This window comes from Choristoneura fumiferana, chromosome Z (genome assembly GCF_025370935.1).
Source record: "Choristoneura fumiferana chromosome Z, NRCan_CFum_1, whole genome shotgun sequence".
Taxonomy (NCBI): Eukaryota; Metazoa; Arthropoda; class Insecta; order Lepidoptera; family Tortricidae; genus Choristoneura; species Choristoneura fumiferana.
In genome coordinates this window covers 20,665,598-20,684,838 of record NC_133472.1, presented here as the reverse complement: position 1 = coordinate 20,684,838, position 19,241 = coordinate 20,665,598, and the positions used below count along the sequence as shown (strand labels likewise).

Below are 19,241 nucleotides of genomic sequence, written 5' to 3'. Positions count from 1 at the left end.
TTACGCACCATGACATCAGCACATGCTCTGCTCCAGTTTGTGACTTCGAACATTGCCGCCAACCTCATCATCGCCTTCTACATTAAAAAAATACAACCTCTGGACAGTCACGTGAACCTGTGTATTCGTATGACGACTCGATGTCTGCCACTATGGAGCCCGCGCCCGAGCTGTGCGGGCCGCCGCGTGCCGCCTTCGCAGCTGACGCTACCGAAGCTCATGTCGCCGTGCCAGAGGACGTCAAGTCGGCACCGGAAGGCGATGTTATGTTAAAAGTGGTTGCTGTGACCCTCCGCGGACCCAGAGGTGTGGTGCAAACGTACGCGCTACTTGATGACGCCGCGTCTGTCTCTATTATTGATAGTGACTCAGCCGATAAGTTAGGTATGAAGTGTGAAAGTGCCAGTAATATTAAGTTCATTGATGCGTTCGGCCTTGAGGTCTGTCAATCAGATGCGCCCAAGGTGTGCGCCGATATACCGGGACGAGACCATAACTATCGTAATTTATGTTTACGTAAAGTGTCCAAGTTATGTTTGCCTGTGCAAAATTTATCTTTTGTGAACAACATTTCTGATCCTCAGTTGTCAACTGTCAAAGATATCGTGTGCAAAGAGCGTGTAGTGCCGCGGCTACTAATCGGCGAAGATAATTATTTTCTTATAGCGCCGCTCCAAATAGTTCACGGCGACCGAAATTCGCCGTACGCAACTCGCTGCATGCTAGGGTGGTCCATCCACGGCTACAGCACTAGGGGGCGGATTGTAGACGACGCATGTACAGTTTTAACCTGTCCTCTCCCAGAGGCACAAATTTGTGCCCAAATTCCTTTGATCCTGTTATCCTGGGAGATGACAGATTAATAAAGAGTTTGTATACCAACGCTGTCTAGCAATTGGCCATTAATAAAATTGGAAAGCAAGCAGCGCGGAAAGAAAACAAAAGAATAACGAGAGTCCTGTCATAGTCCTTGTCCGCGCTGCGTGTTTAATTTTGCATTATTATTAAAAAGTTGTTTTATTTTACTAATTTACACTCCAAAGATCATTATACAGTCTATAGCCTTTTTGACGGGACAATGCAGGGGTCTAATGAAGGTCATTACTTAAATTTTGTTTAAGTAATTCAGTTTATCATATTTTTGGAATCTGATTTCTGAAAACGCTTCACAAAGCCTATTTCTCCAAACGGTTTTCGATTTATTATACGTTGTCCAAAATTGGGACATTCCGTCGTTTTCAATTATTTGTCAGAGTTCCGTATATCAACCAGATAACTAAAAAACTATATCAAAATATTTGGACATTTTGTTATAGAAAAGCGCCCAGAAAAATGCGATGGTTTAAACGCTCGAATATCGCCCAGCTATTAGTGTTTCCACTGTATTTAACAGCGTCACCCTGACGGTGGAGGGCATGATCGGCGACAGTCGGTACAATCGTTTCTAGTTTATTCGTAGTTTAGGGTCTGGGTTGTCTGGTCCCGTCGTCGGCGAGTGCTCATTCTTTTTTTTCTTTGGCTCTTTTCGAGCCACAATGAAACAAGTAATACACGTTCATAGAGCTACCCCAGAAAGCTTAGGAGGCTGATAAGCCTATAACTAGAGAGGTTGGCACGAGGCTTACCGGGTTAGTGGTTGCCGATCACTTCCGCTGTTTTCCAGAGGGAAAATGGGATAAAAAAAAAATGTTCTTTAAAATTGAATATTTTGAAAACGAATCACTTTATCGAAAAATCGTCAACTAAACGCCGTAACGATTTTAAAAGACCTCTCCAACGATACCCCACACTATAATGTTAGACGAGAAAAAAATATCACCCCCACTTTACATACGGGAGGAACCCTGAAAAAATGTTTATTGTATATTTTATTTTACCATTTTGTTGACATAATTGCTATATATCCATGCATAATTACAGCTTTCTATCACTAATAGTCTTCTTTTCAGTTTTTAATATTTTGTAGTAACATTATAACGTATATTATTTACTATATAACGGTCATGAAATAGTTTTTTCACCTCAGCACCTCAAACAGGCAGGTTTTGCTATGAGAAATCAGTGAGCAAAATCGCATTCATCTAAGTTAGTCGTATTGAAAAAAAAAATTGTTGACCCCCAATATTTGCATCTCACAGCCACCATGTTCAATTTTTTTTAACGTCACCTATCTAAGGAAACTTGAGTTATCGGGAGGATTCTAATGATACGTTAATCGTCAAAATCCGTCGAGCGGTTTGAGAGATATGCGGTAATAAAGAATATTACATACAAGATACGCGCGAAAAACAATACCACTCCTTGCAGTCGGGTAAAAAATAGCGTACGTATGTATTATTCCAGTCATCCAGCTAGCTCTGAACTATATAAAATCGCAATCATTTAATTATTTTGCTCCTTTGTGTTACTATTCTACTATCTTTACCTGTATCCTGTTCAGCTGGTGTAAGTTCGGTGTCCACGTCTTTCGTTTGATCACGCGCGTTCTCTATCGCTGACTCTAGCGCTTGATACCAGCTTTCATATTCGAATTCATTGCTGGCACTGAGCGTCAGACTAATACTTTCACCTAGAATGATGATAAGAACAACATTGTGACAGAAAACGGCATTATTGCTCGGCGGTATACAATTTTGAGTAAGTCAGGTACTTTTCATCACACTTGCTCGTAAACAGCGTCGAAACATGCAGGCTACCTTGGTTGCAACCCCCAAATAAAACCCTCGACCTTAATGTGCTTGTCATGAATCCCGTGGTCGGTAAATGAGTCATTGCGCGTACTAATTTTCTTGTCATGAAGCCCAAGGTCGGTAAATGAGTCAGTGCCCGTACTGACGGTGCTGCGCATGGCGTAGCAGCAGGACCACATGCACACGCACATGCACACGCGGCACAGGCACATGCTGCGGGAGGGGGAGGGCGGCACTGCCAAGAGCGCAGCCTAAGGTAGTATCGCCAATATTTGGAAGAATAATATTTTTTCTTTTAGAAATATAAAATGTTACTCGCAAATTTGATGAAAAACATTGTATGTCGCACGGGCGGTACTAGAATTACGAACATCGACTCATTAAAGCCCTCAGTCTTCTTAGTCATCATCATCCCAGCCTATATACGTCCCACTGCTGGGCACAGGCCTCCTCTCAGGACAAGAGGGCTTGGGCCATAGTTCCCACGCGGGCCCAGTGCGGATTGGGAACTTCACACGCACCATTGAATCGCTTCACAGGTTTTTGCAGGTTTCCTCACGATGTTTTCCTTCACCGCAAAGCTCGTGGTAAATTTCAAATTTAATTCCGCACATGAATTCCGAAAAACTCAAGAGGTGCGAGCCGGGGTTTGAACCCACGACCCTCTGCTTGAGAGGCGACAGGCAACAGCTAGTACTTAATAACAAATAATAGTTAAAAACAGCTTTTTGTCCCAGAGTAGCCAGGCAGTTGATTCATGCAAGGAGAGAATATAAAATAATGCTGGCGGCAGACGTTCCAGTATACTCTCAAGTATACTCGTGTGTTGGAAGATAATTGCTCAAAGCCAAAATAACACAAACGGCGCTAACACACACGAGTAATATTTACCTCGACGTGTACTCGTGACCACGGCCACTGTAATTTGGCCGAAACGACGAGGTAAATACGTCGAGGACGTGTGAAGCAGCATTGCGTCAAAGTGTCAGTGGTACATATCCACACCGTGTTTTTCTCGAAACTTCGACGGACGGCTCAGTTCATTGATAGAAACTATCTGATAATTATTTTTTTGGCCAAATCATAATATAAGTTAACCGTCATTGTTAAATGTTACGTGAACAAACTTGACAATGTCGTTAAATCCAGCAATTATTATAAAGGTTGATCGAATTGATTATACTGCCGATTCTATTGATTAAAATATATTTCATGTAAGATTTCGATTAAAGGTCACATAGTTCCATCATCAATGATTTGATAATTATTTTCAGAATCCTAGTGAAATAATAAATAAGAACTATTATTAAGTATTTAGATAGATAGATAAGTAGATGAATCATTTATTTGTTACTGCAAACACACACAATCAAAATTTCATTTCTTTTTTATGTTATGATGTTTAACAGTCTACATCAATATCCTACTAGGTATTTACCAAAGCGTCAAAGCGTCATCCATAGCACAAAACAACACACCTGGCCGCTCACTTTCCCAGCAATGACACTTTTATAATTAATTATATTTGAGCAGTCTGTGGTCACTTAGAAATACACTGTGTTTATACAAGTTTAGTCATACGCCAATATGGTGGAACGGCCCCTCGCCGCGGTGCACTGAGTCTGGGTCTGACCTGCGAGTGGCGCGGGCGCGGGCGCGGGCGCGGTGAGCGTGAACGCGTGCGCGGGCGCGGCGCGGCGCAGCTGCAGCGCGCGCAGCGGCAGCGCGGCGTGCGCGCGGAACTGCGCGCTGCCCGCCTTCGCCGCCAGCACCACCACGTCGCTGAACTGCCCCACACACCATGCTCTTATGGACCACGTGTTAGGCAAGTGCCGGCAAACGTACAGGACGCAGTTATAAGTTAGAGTAAGCAAAGGCAATTTCCATTTCTATCAAATGACTGCGTTTCGTGCATTCTCCGGGGCGCTTGCCAGACGTGTGAAACGCAATATTACAATGACAGGCCGTCCAAAAGTTAAATTATGAATAGAATTTATTATTATTAAGTAGTTTTAGCCTGCGGCTTTATTCTGGTGAATCATTAAAGTCTGGCAGTTAAATTGTTATTCTGGAACACAATAAATTCTTATTAGGAATTGCTAAAAATTTTATGTCTCCAGACACACCTGTTAAAATTTCGGAATATTTTCCGTCGTTTCAGTGTACAAATATCAAAAAATGCGAAAACTTTTTGTGCATTCGTACGTGTGTGTTATGTTTGTTACTCCCTCGCGCGAAAATAGCTGGACGGATTTGAATGAAATTCCATATGTTAATAGTCCAGTTCCAGACGTTTTGTCACCGCCACTTACTGTGTGCTCGTGCCGAAAATACCACGTTCCTAAAATACACACATTTTTTTAAATACTTACTACATTACCTACTAGCGTTTACCCGCGGCTTCGCACGCGGAAATTATTAGATAAAGCAGTTGAATTAAAATTCAGGGATTTTATTAAATTCTCGTAAGAATTCCCTAAAATTACATCGTGGTTTTCATTGGCGTTAAATTAAAACACCCATGCCAAATTTCATGACTAAACCCAGCGGTTGTTATTTCGAGATTTTATCCCTAACCCGTGGGAATATCGGGTAATATAAAAAGTAACCAATGTGTTATTACAGATGTCCAGCTATCATACCAAATTTCATGACTCTAAGCCCAGCGGTTATTAGTTCGAGATGTTATCTCTATCCCGTAGGAACATTGGGATAAAAAGTAGCTTATATGTTATTTCAGACGTCCAGCTACCTACATACCAAATTTCATGCCTCTAAAAGTCCAGCGGTTGTTATTTCAAGATTTTATCCCTATCCTATTAAAAAGTATTTTATCCCGATATTCCCACGGGATAGGGATACAATCTTGAAATAACTTGTACCTATGTGATATTCCAGATATCCAGCTATCTACATACCAAATTTCATGACTCTAAAGCCCAGCGGTTATTAGTTCGAGATTTTATCCCTATCCCGTGGGAATATCGGGATAAAAAGTATCCTATGTTTTAATCCAGTTTATAAGCTAACTTTTGGCCAAATGTCATCCAAATCTGTCCAGCCGTTTCAGCGTGAAGAAGTAACAAACATACTCACAAATTTACAAACTTTCACATTTATAATATTAGTAGGATTTACTACATTCCCATTATACCAAAGGTCCAATATAAGACATTCCATGAAAAAAATTACTTACTTGAGTAATCTTCGACTTTGTAATATGGTGCAACGAGAACCTGGTATAGGTTGTGGTAATAGGTAATGTAGTATTTTGAAAAATGTGGCATTCGTGGTATTTTAGGTACGAGCGTTACTGTTTGATGCTTGTAGCAAGGAGACTATCAGAGCTCAGCCAAACTTTAACCCTTTACCAGGCCCCGAAGAACCAGCGTGTCTTTATACGTACTTTATATGCTGTTGCAACCGTATTGAACGCCTTGTAAAAAATGTATTTATGAAAGTCGGAGATCTTCCTTTAAACCAGAAATAAATATGTGGGTTACGGTTATCCCATCGCCTGTCTAAGTAATGAACTGTCATACTAGATTTTGTCTTATTATATTCTTGATCAGGCCAAGGGATATATTCCACCCACATCTTATATCGGTTATAATAGTCAAGGTTTAACTCCAAATATCCTACGAAACATTATATCAATCACTGAAAACATTATTTTATGATCTTCATTCATGACACGCTTTAAAATCCAATAATATATCTTTAGCAGCCGTTTAAATCCACTTGACCAGTGATGTTAGTGGTTTGTTTACAAATTCGAACACTTTACTGAATTTAAGAAAAACACAAGCAGATATATCGAACCATTTTTTGTTATTTTCATGATTTTAATGATTGTAAGGTAATATAATCATATATTTTGCTAAATACTCCTGCGTCCTTGTGATAGGACTAGAATTAGGATGTGGGATGACTCTATCACATTGCCTGGCTAGAATTTTCCTGTGTGGGAACTATTCTTCCCATGGCCCGATTAGATTTTGGGTCTCTTTGGTACATGAATTCGTTCTAGGTTGAACACAAAAACTGTTTTATTACTTACGTGAGTTTTTGTGACATGACAAGACAATTTACCAGGCCATGGGAAAAATAGCTCCCACACAGTTAAACTCTAATAAGGCCATGGGATAATGTCAACCCACATCCTAATTCTGGTCATACACAATAATGCATGAATATTTAGCAATGTTTACGATTACATTAGCTTTCAACACTCAAAATCTACAAAATATCAAAAAATTGTTCGACCTATGTACTTCTGTTTCATAGAAATTATGGAAAGTGTTCGAATTTCTCCGTAGTTTACTGAAATTAGCGTTCAAGTGAATTTAAACGGCTGCCAAAGATATATTACGCAATTTAGAAGCGTGTTGTGAATGAAGATCATAAAATAATATTTTCAGGGATTGACAAAATATTTTGTAGGTGGTTTGGAGTTAAAACCTGACTACGGTTACCGATATAAGATGTGGGTGGAATATATCCCTTGGCCTGGTAAAGGGTTAAAGAGATTTGTTTTCGATATGGAAATCAAAACATGCGGTCAAATTTAATGGGAAACATTAATACAGTAATACTTACTAGGAATAGCATCTTTTGCTGCAATCCTCTAGTGGAGTGTTTGTAGACGCAGCCCAGCCGAATGAACTCACGCTCCGCAACCAAAAGCTTATCGTATCCTGCGCAATAATGTTAAAAGGTGTCTTTTGTTAAACAAGTTCTGCTAAAAAGGCCGTAGCTGGATAAGGGAACAACATCTGCCCTTGAGCTATTAACACTTGATTATTTTTGTGTAGTTTACTCACAACTAGTATACATAACACACAAAATAATAAGATAAAAAAACCAAGTGGTTCCGTAGTAAAACGGTACTAAATCTAAAAATTAAATATTTGTGTTCTCTACTAAACTAATGGATATTTTGGAGTGGTTTTCGGGTACTAGTTCTACTGCTGAAGATGTATAAATGACTTAGAAAAAAGACCACGGACCATTGATTTTTATGACATAAGTAAATCACTAAGTCAAATTTTCATAACACAAAAAAATAGGAGCTACTTTATTTAATGACCTATCAAACAAATAATTAAAAAATATATATGTTGGAATGCAACTTGGTCAAAATTGAAAAATACTCAAGTAAAGCAGAACAATTTAATTACAGGCACAAATAATAGGTTCATCTATCTTTCTTTACGCGGCTTTAATAGTACATTGTCTTAAGAGCGGTAAATAGAGAATTCCGAAAGAGAGTATTAGAATGTTAAATTGCAATTTTTTTAACCTGTTACCTGTATGCACCATTTTTAAACGAAACATTTTTGTATTAGTTGGCAATTTTTCTGACGATAATATTTTTTGTCTTATATAATAATATTTTATATATTTACACCCACAAATGTAACAAAGAAATACATTGTATGTCACACGGGCGGTACTGGAATTACAAAAATCAACTCTGATGGGCTATAGACTCATTCGTAATTTCTTATTTAACACCCTTAAGATAATGTACTATTAAATAGACAAAAGGATTCGTATGCAACATTACTGAAGAGTTTTGCACTCCAGCAATGTTATCTATATCATTCTATACTAATATTATAAAGAGGAAAGAATTGATTGTTTATTTTCTCAAAAATGTCCGTAAAAGTTGACATTATTCTTTACATATCAGAAGGTGAATTGCATAGTTTATGGTCAGCGGAAAATTAAAAAGTTAAAAAGTTTGCAGGCGCGCTAGCTCGACAATAACTCAGGACAATAATGAATGAGCGCGGCTGCAATCATTCACATTTTTTTTAAAGTTAAAAAGGCCATGGAAATGTTGGCACAAGTCGTATACAGCCAAGTCTAATGGCCGGTATCAGATATTTTGTTGGAGCTCCGGACTTTTTCTATTGGGTCTGAAATAGCTTGGTGGAAAAATACACCTGCAGTTTATTTTTAATGAACAATGGCGGGAAAGCATAAGAAAAATTTTGGAATAAAATTAAATTTGGTAATATATTTTGAGAAAAAGTTTATTCTATTTCAGAATTATTCACCATTTTTGAGAAAAGCTTTATATTAGTCTCGGCTGGAATAGCAATTGCTGGCTTCGTATTAGTTAAACGGACTCGCAAGCTCGTCCGTTTAATACTCATAGTCAGCCAGCGATTGCCTACTTCCAGGCCACGACAACAATTTACTATTGTTTGTTTGCCTATTCAATAATAGGCTCCGAAACTACTGGACCAATTAAAAAAATTCTTTCACCGTTGGGAAGGAACACTATCTCCGAGTGACAGGGGTTATATTTAAAAATTAGGGATCCGTACTACAACTTCAATAATGTAACTCAAGGTGTAAATAAATAGTCCTAAAATGTCTTTCATCGCATGCGCTGCGGAAACTATTAAAGACAGAACCAAAATATATTCTACAATAATAAAGAATATATCAATATCTACAAAAAGCTTTGCGATACCATGTATCCAACTATTTTAGTTATACTACTATAACTACTTTTTTACATTTTAAAAGTTGATAGAAACGCCGACTAAAATCAGACCATCGTATTATTAATCCTTATCTAAATAAATCATTTCATATTCAAGACTGTTTCAATACCTGTAGATCACTTTTTGAACTATTCAAATGGGACGGTCCATTCAAAAGATATAACGAATTTACGGCTTCGCGCGGGTCGAGTGTAGTTTTTGAGAAATGTAGCTGAAAAATGTGTGTGAAGTGCCCTTGGTTAGAGACCTTTTTAGGGTTCCGTGCCCAAAGGGTAAAAAAGGGACCCCTATACTAAGACACCACTGTGCGTCTGTCTGTTACCAGGCTGGATCGCATGAACCGTGATTATCGTATCGCTATAACAATAAATACTATAAACATCATAAAATAAATATTTAAAGTTTAGCTCCCTGCAACAAACTTGGTTTTTTTTTGGTTTTTTTGCTCTATATTAATAACCGCAACAGGGAGACGCCTGAAATATACACAGAATATTTAGTTGCATATTTTAAAAATAAATAATTAAATAAAAATAAAAATAAATATTTAAGGGAACCTCCCGTACAACAAACGGTGTATTTGCCATTTTTTGCTAATGTCTAAATGTACAGATACAAGTACAAAATGTTCAAAAATAACTCGGCTATCACCCCCTTAAAGCTTTACACGTAGCTACCAAACACTCTGTATTTTGGGATTGACCGTCAACAATGCACTAAACGCCTTCTTAACTTTTAAGAAAAGGTTATGCTCTCATACGTCAAAGATACGGCTTAAGAGTGGTGTAGTGAGGCAAGATCAAGGTCGGCAAAACAAACCTACGATATCGCGCTGCAGCTGGCAGAGCGCGGCGTGGTTCTCGACGTGGCGCAGTTGCGCGGCTGCCGCCCGCGCCAACCGCGCCGCCACGTCCTGCGCGCGCAGGCCGCTGCCCCGCTCGCCACCCCGCTCGCTGCTCTCGCTTATCTCTAAACAATAATACCCATCATTTCATTTTCGATCATTTGACTTTGTCTTAAGCATAACCCTCTCTTCGATTCGATATTCCATTTCCTATTCCTACTAATATTAGGTGTGTGTGTGTATGTTTGTTACTCCTTCATGCTAAAAAGGCTGGACGGATATGGATGAAATTTGATATGTAGATAGTTAGACATCTGGAATAACACATAAGCTACTTTTCTCAAAAATGTCCGTAAAAGTTGTCATTATTCTTAACATATCAGAAGGTGAAGTGCATAGTTTATGGTCAGCGAAAAATGAAAAAAGATTGCAGGCGCGCTAGCTCGACAATAATGAATTAGCGCGCCTGCAATCAAGTCACATTTTTTTTTAAAGTTAAAAGGCCCTGGAAATGTTGGCACAAGTCGTATACAGCCAAGTCCGGTATCAGATATTTTGTTGGAACTCCAGACTTTTTCTATTGGGTCTGAAATAGCTTGTGGTGTTTTCGGTGGAAAAATACACCTGCAGTTTATTTTTAATGAAAAAAGGCGGGAAAGCATAAGAAAAATATTGGAATAAAATTAAATTGTATAATATATTTTGAAAAAAAGTTTATTCTATTTCAGAATTATTCACTATTTTTGAGAAAAGCTTTATATTAGTCTCGGCTGGAATAGCAATTGCTGGCTTCGTATTAGTTAAACGGACTCGCAAGCTCGTCCGTTTAATACTCATACTCAGCCAGCAGTTGCCTACTTCCAGGCCACGACAATAATCTACTATTTTATTCCGATGTTCCCACGAGATAGGGATAAAATCTCGAATTAACAACCGCTATTCTTAGTCATGGCTTTTTTAATGCAATGTCAATGAAAACCACGATGTAGTTTTCGGGAGTTCCCACGGAAATTTCCCGGAATTTCAATTCAACTGCTGTATCTAATGAATTACGCGTGTGAAGCTGCGGGTAAACACTAGTAAATAATATAGAGGAGATTATTTACGTGTGGCGAGCGTCTGGTAGTGCAGCAGGCGGTGCAGTGGGCGCAGCAGCAGGCAGGCGAGCGGCAGCGGCGCGGCGCCCTCGAACGCGGCGCACGCGCGCGCGCACGCGCCGCTGCGCCGCCGCAGGCTCTCCACCACGCCCACCAGCGCACCGCTCCGCTCCGTGTACTGCGCGTACGCCTGCGCACGCGGGTATACTCTCCAATAATAGCATTCATTCCACACAAGTAAAATTATACAAACTACTCGCTGTCCAGGCGAACTTCGTACCGCCTACTTAACAGATAATGAATGCCTTGTTAACTTTTAGCTAAACTTTTAATGTAGAATTTCATTAACGTAATTAAATGAGTACAAATAAATATTAACCCGTCGCGTGACCAACGACTTTTTTGGGTAATCTTGAACTAGTACCCTATGTTAAAGGATGATCGAAACTAGTACTAATCACGAGTACTTAGATACGCGCCACTGAGGCGCGCAGGGCGTTCGACGGGTAAGGTTAATAGTTTATTAAGATAATAAGGTTTTAGTGCATTGTGTCTTAAGGGCGGTAAATAAGGAATTACGAACGAGAGTCTATTAGAAGCCCGAAGTCGAAGACTGAGGGCTTTAATGAGTCATGTTCGTAATTCTAGTACCGCCCGTGCGACATACAGTGTTTTTCATCACATTTGCGAGTAAAATTGTATATTTGTAAAAGAAAAACTAATATTTTATCAAAAATTGCCGATACCGCTGATTGCGCTCTTGGCAATCCGCAGCATGGCGTGCGTGTGCAGCGCGCGCACGGAGCAGCAGCACACCATGCAGTAACAAACTCATTTACTGACCTTGGGCTTCATGGCATGAAAATTAGTACGCGCAATGACTCATTTACCGACCACGGGTTTCATGACAAGCACATTAAGGTCGAGGGTTTTATTTGGGGGGTTGCAACCAAGGTAGCCTGCATGTTACGACACTGTTTACGAGCAAGTGTGATGAAATAGTTATTTATGATACAAGTGCGGAAAGTAGGCAATTCCCAACGAGTGGCGGAGAACCTGAAACATGAGCGGAGCGAGTGTTTTGAGCCGGCACGAGTTGGGAATTTCCTACTTTCGACACGTATATGATACAACGTTTTACAATGCATTAAGCGAGGAAAAAATCGAGGCAGTGACTACATCATTTATTTGCCATACTCCTTTTACTACAGTAGCAGGCAGTAGATATACATACCGACATGCACGCCAAACCAAAATCGTTAACGTATACACTTTATTAAACCAACTTTCATAACAATCATTGACTCAGAAGATTAGAACAGCTACAGCTACTTATGATAGGTAAAGGATACTTTGTTTTAGTATCGTGATTTAGCCCTTGTTGCTTGACATTTCCCACACTTATATTGGCTAGTCGTTATCTCCTGCACGCTCCTATAACGCTAAATATCAGTGCAACCCGTGAATAAATCCGTGTTATAGTTAATTATCATCAAGTACATTTTTTATATTATGTATCTAATCTACCAGCTATTAACAAAACGTTTCCGTAAATCTGAGATTGTTTAGCTTTGGAACTGTAAATAATTCAAAATTGGTTCACTAATTCTAATATATAAAAGCAAATAAATAAGAATAAGACGTACCGGTAGATGTTATAATATCCACGTGTGTATATTATAGTTCACGTATTTCAGCATTGAGTTTGTCACTGACAATATGTGCTTCGTGGAGGACGTAAGACGGCGTAAAGTCAGATATAAATTCATCGTTTGAACTCTTCATTTTAATTTACTTATCAAAAATTAATTCACCGGACTGAACTCATGAACATTAACTGTGGCGGGGTTTCATGACAGGCGCGAACGGGCAACCATGATTGGTTAACTTTTGAGTGCCCGCGCTTGACGTCGCACGGTCCGAATTGGATTCAAGAATTTATTTCCTTTTTTTTTCATAACTTTAGACGGAATTAAAATACGAGTTTAAATGAAAAAAAAAATGTTCTCTTTTCTGTCGCGTTTAATCTGTATTACCTTATCAGTAAATATTCAGTTGGTTGCATCAAACGTTTTCTTATTTGTTCAAAGCCTAACTATAACGACTCTTCAGACTTTTTTTTTAACAATAGTTTGGACATCATTTGGCAATTTAAAAAGTTACTTTACCGCACATGTGCGGAAAGTGAAATCCATACAACTTTTCTGCACACTTGTGGATGCGTGCAGGAATCACTAATTTTCTATGGATATGTTGACCCACGTAAAGAGGCATTTTCCGAGCACGTGCATTGTAAAAATATAAGCAAGTCCGGTTAGGACAACATTATTATAACTCAAGAATGGCTAGACAGATTTTTATGGATGGTACTAAAATTAAACGAATGATCTGGAATGATTGAAAACAATTGATTAGTTAGACAGTTGTAATTGAAATGGTATTACGTCGCGTACTATCCACAATTTATTAAATATACTGAAATCATTACCCTTTTTTGGGTAGCCGGGTAAAAAGTACCCTATATGTTAATCTAGAGTGTTACTTACCGCCATAGCAAATTTCATCTTAATCATTGAGCGTACCATCTCTACTACGTCGCGGACTACCCGCAGTTTATTAGATGCACTTACTTAAACATTACCATCTTTTTTTGGGTATTTGGATAAAAAGTACCCTTTATTTTTGTCTTCAAATACACGCATTACAATTGGTAATAAATAACTGATATTGAATTAGAGAAAAGTACATACTGTTTATGGAGTGAGAGAAAGCTTATTGTGTGAAAAAAACAGGAGAGCGGCTTCGTGCTCATCTATTCCTTACTGTTTACCTACTGGCACAGAATATATAATACTACTTACGTACAGAATGGCCACGCTCCGCCCCGCACCGGTTCGAGTTACCCCACCCCTCAAGCGCAGCAGGGCTACTACGAAACTCGAAACTCGAAGTTCGTGTCGTGCGGTCCCTCTCGCTCTCGTATTAAATAGTATAAGTGTCAGAGGGACCACACGACACGAACTTCGAGTTTCGAGTTTCGTAGTAGCCCTGCTAGTGTAAGTGCCCTGTAAGTGGTAGGTTAGGTAGCTATTATTAATAGTACATTACTGCAGAGACCAGTAAGTAAGCTATCCTGGACGAGTAGAAGTTTGATGGCCGAACCGCCAGGTGAGGCTATCAATGATAAGAGGCCAGGATGGCGATTACTGGGCGAAGCTTGTATAGTGCTTTCTCAAAAATGAAACAAGTTGATAAAAATAAAATAAATGTTAAATTTAATGCTCACAAAACTTGGAGTTATGTGGGAGTAAATCATTTTTCGCTAACTCTGCTTCAGCTCATAAATGTGGAGGAGTACAATTTATTTCAGATTCATCCGATGACGAACTCATTGTGTCAATATTGTATTAACTGTTTGTAAGTTCTACTGTACCTATAAATCAGCTACAAAAAAATCCCACCTTTTCTATATATTTGTTTTAACTGAAGTGAGAAGAACCTGACATCAAATTATGTCAAAGTATCGTGCCATGGTCTCAGTACAATTTTAATAAGTCAATTTTAGATAAATAATATTTATATTATTATAAACAAGTACACATTGAAAAATAAAGAAATCTACGACCCGCCATTTAAGCTACTCATTCGCTAACCTACGAGTTTGTCTATAGTCTATGGTATGATTGTTTTTTTTAAAGGTACCGGGAGGCGATGTTTAGATATCTGCCAACTTCAATTAAATTACACACGTCATAATTTTAAGAAGAACTTTCTTAATTTTGAAACATTTGAAACACAAAAATTGGGATTAACAACAACATAAATTACTGAAAAATGTTCCAGTTATTTAATCACTGAACTATCACTTTTGCATAGTTTAAGTTTTTCAGAGACTTAGAGCACGGGTTCCAAATTTAAACACTTGATATGTAATGAAATTTCATACTTATTTCCTGGACAGTTCGAAATTAGTTCTTGGACACTAGCAGCTAGTCTTCAGGATGCGTTACTTTCTACGACGTTTTTGATGCAACATTTGATATCATTTTGTACATAAGTAAATTTTAAGTTGCTATTGAAACTAACTCATTGAAGTTAAATGAAACTAACTTTATGTGGTAGCGTATTTTTTGGCATCAGACATCATGTTTTCTCTACATACTTTTTTGTAAGTTTCAAAAACAAATCTTTATTCTCTTTTTAATATTCTCGACCTATACAAAACATTTCATTCCATGACAATTTAAACAACATACTCTTTTTTTAATCTTATGAATCATTTATTCATTCATTCAACCTTAAAAATTTCTATAATATCGACTTTACTGCACTCTGTTCAAAATTGCCACCAAACATCCCATTCCCAACTCTAATACCTAATGGCCTTTATCGTGGATATTTTACACGGTATTGGCTCTGTGCGCGACATCAGCGCCACCTAGCGTCGCAACTTTTTTGGCTCTGATCCTACTCTGACCTTTTGAAATTTCATCGCGACATTTTGTCAAAAATTAAACCTATAACGTATTAATTTATAATACAAAATACTATGATACCGTGATTTGGGTGGACAAAAGGTTGTGTATTCATTTTTGGTCATTAAAATTAAATGAAGTAAGTAAAATTTATTCAAAAAGTGTGTTTTATTTTCGTTATGTCTGGGTTTGTTTACTTCATGTTTAGTTGTACTTTTACTGTAAAACGAAAAGATAAAGCTATCTTATTGGTTTCTTGGAATAATAGTAAAATTATATAATTGTTCTTATATCGCTAGTAATAAATTAAATATCGTTTTCAGATCAAAATGAGTATCATTTTGAAGACCGGTTTTGTGCGTATCACTCAATAAAATTTCAAACACGAACCGTTTCATAAGGAAAATTGTTGTTGGACATGTCCGAGATGCAGAGGAATTAAGAACAAAACAGGGACAGTGTTCAATAATTCAAGCTCGCATCATAACACAAACATCTATTACTAAAATTAGGTAGTTAAAGTCCATACAAAGTGCTTTGTTGATGACAGATTCATATGAGTATGACAGATGACAGAGCCTTGATTATTTCTTCTTTTGACCACTATGAGCGCTGCGATAGATTTCATTACCCCCACCTAGTACTTCGCACCCTCCCAATACTTTGAAGCCTATTAAGGAACACAAATGGTTTGTTTATTGTTTACACTTTGAACTGGTCTGTTTTCTATTGTTCCGTACCCGAAAGCGACAGTAACAGTATCAAATTAACTCTATAACTGTTTATTATTCGATCCGTTACGAACATTGGAACGGATAATGGAAATATGATCCTACAAAATAAAATTGATACAAAAATCTCGACATCACTTACGTCATAAGTGTTTGTTAAATAGTCACTAAGCAGATCAGCAATTTTTCTATATTCTGGTTCTTCAGCATCTGCAAGAAAAGAACCCTTTAAACTTCTTATTAAACTTTATTAGTGTATTTATATGTAAAACGTAACTCGGCCGTGAAACCTAGAGCTAAGGTCGAAACACAGTAACCACAGCGCAACGCATTGTGATGGCGTCACTGTGAAGCCTCACGACTCCTCCGGTCAGAACGTGGCCAGATTCCTCCCGGGATGGACTAAACTTAAACAATGAAGAAGTGATGGAGTCTTTATGGAATTATTTGGTTAAACTTGAACTCCCTAAATATTTTCATGCGGCAATCCATTCAATTGGATCCAGAGCTATATTACTTAGTTGCGCTTAGCGACTCGAACCGCGCCGCGTCGCTATACTACAATATACAGGGTGTTCGGCACATGGACCGTCAAATTTTTTTGGGACATTGTTGGGGTTATTTTCTATCTTTTTACCCTTGGACCTTGGGTCCTAAGAGTCACGGTTTTGGAGATATGGTTTTTAAATGTTTTTCTCAAATTTACCGAAATCCCGCCTTTAAACATTCGCAACTTTTTTGTTTATGTATGTAAAATTATATTTTTTTACATTTAATACTTGGTAATACATGCTTGTTCAAATAATAATAGTTTTTATTATAATTCAGTCTCAGAGTGACGTACGAGGGTTTTAAATTCCAAAAAATTATTGATTCTGTGAAAAAAATCCTAATCCGAAACTCAATTATAAAAAAACAAAAGACAATTGAGCAGTTCACTTTCTTTAAATTGCTTTTCTATTTTATGACCTTTCTAACGATATGCTACACATTGATAAATAAAAAAGGGGGCCTGCCACGCTCTCTTAATACGATTTTTAAGTAGAAATACAGTTTTTAAGTATTTTATTTGTAATTATATTATTATGAAAAAATGACTTTCTGCCAAGTTTCTTGCCGCGCATTCTTCTTGGCAATGATGGTCTTTACGAAAGCGCTGGTAGTTTAAAAAAATGACGTGTAAAAGTGCCCATTGCAGCCTATTTACTGAATAAATCATTTGAAATTTTTGAATTTGATTCAGTTTAGGCTCTAAACTGAACTGCATCGCTATTTCGTACCACAAAGTTACTTTTGCGATTCAGTTCAAGCACGGTTCAGCGACAGCGATACAGACATTTTCATTCACTCACTTTAAGCGGTTTTCGTACCATGACGCTTAACTTGAGTGGGAATTGAATCGCTTCAGTGTCAAATTTAGCGATTCAGTATAAGTTACTCATTCCGTCAATTATTTTGGAATTTTAAGTGTTTTACTTGGAATATTTTTAAATTTTAAGAACTTTTCAACTTTTATTCAAGTTTTATAACTTTTCATAGGTATAGGGTCACATTGTGCTTCTTAACTCTTCATTGATAAAACTATTTTTTCAATGAGAAAAGAGACTCGTGGATTAGTGACAGCGTAAACATTTTATTTGTAATCAACACAACGGTTGCTAAGAACACGGAATGACAGAGTTATGGTTTTCCAAAATAAAGAGGTTTTAGTATACAATATTTTGTTTGCATATAGCGGCATCCCTTTCGCGACGTTTCAGTTTCGGACCAGAGACAATATCGGTCTTTCATTCACTTGTAAACCATTGAGACTCAGCTCTGAGAAATAAACGTCGTGGTACCAATTTCGACGATTCTAAATTGAACCGCTCTGCGTTTGGATAATGGTAGGCCCCCTGGAGAGATGAAAAGTATACTGTATCGTTCTGCATGTTAACATATATGTTTCACACAGACGTGGCTGTAGTGCAGGTCTTGTAGCAGGGAAGCGACGCAAAATAGTATAGTTCATTTCATTGATATGGACCCTCGCAAAGTAAACACGAACTTGTGACGAGTGGCACAACTCGCGGACCAAAACAAATGTTCCCGATTGCACCCGAACTTAGCCGAAATCAATGGCTGGTTGGCCACCTTAGAGCCGATTAGCCGGCTAGTCGACCAAATCCATAGTTAGCCCATTTCTACTAGTTATGGCAGTTGTCAGAATGCCACGGAATTAAAAATGAAAGCTTAGTTAATATAGTAAGTCCGCGCCAGTCGAGTTTACCTGCATCGTTAGATTGGGGCGCATGAGGCGCGGTGGACGCGGGCGCGGCGAGCGCACGTTCGAGCCGCGCCAGCAGCGCGCCCTGCGCCAGCGCGAGCGGCTCGAGCGCCAGGCACGGCCGCGCCAGCGCCGCCACGTCCGCCGCGCCCGCCTCCGCGCTCAGCCCCGACACGCGCGCCGACCACGCCTGCCACCGAATAACGCACATACAACATCGACCTAGGAGCATTCCACAAGAATGTCCCTTACGAAATGCGTTTGCCTTGTATGGCAGCTAATTCAATCAAATCCGTAAACCTCGAGAATATACTGCCAACTTGTTAGCAGTCATGAAATATTACCAGACTCAATATCATTTTCTCAGCCTTTTCAGAACTCTTAGAAGAACAGCATTTCGTAAGGGACATTCTCGTGGAATTCTCCCCTAACGTACTCGCATAGCTGGACAAAACATTACACATTTTATTTTATGCACTAGAGTATAAATAGTTGATTGTACAACAAGAGCATAAAACGAGCCATTTTACCCGAGAGGTTTACGGCGAGGGTGGATAGACACGTCGAGGGGAAAATGGGTTTAATGCTCGAACACTCTACGCGCCAGACCGACTCGC

General features: G+C 38.6%; 1 protein-coding gene across 4 annotated transcripts in view; it reads right to left on the bottom strand.

Annotated features, from left to right (window-relative positions):
- The window catches only part of LOC141431208 (FERM, ARHGEF and pleckstrin domain-containing protein 1-like), a 78,268-nt gene that overhangs the window by 12,186 nt on the left and 46,841 nt on the right, over window positions 1-19,241 (bottom strand). For 3 of the 4 annotated variants that reach the window (XM_074092279.1, XM_074092288.1, XM_074092297.1), the window contains 7 exons: window positions 18,628-18,814; window positions 16,501-16,568; window positions 11,162-11,342; window positions 10,031-10,180; window positions 7,290-7,387; window positions 4,324-4,477; window positions 2,426-2,569 (listed from right to left, as the gene is read on the bottom strand). In XM_074092279.1, coding sequence (XP_073948380.1) covers window positions 2,426-2,569; window positions 4,324-4,477; window positions 7,290-7,387; window positions 10,031-10,180; window positions 11,162-11,342; window positions 16,501-16,568; window positions 18,628-18,814 — 982 coding nt within the window. Of the gene's footprint in view, window positions 1-2,425; window positions 2,570-4,323; window positions 4,478-7,289; window positions 7,388-10,030; window positions 10,181-11,161; window positions 11,343-16,500; window positions 16,569-18,627; window positions 18,815-19,241 lie in introns of those variants that run through there. The other variant, XM_074092305.1, reaches the window with a different exon arrangement.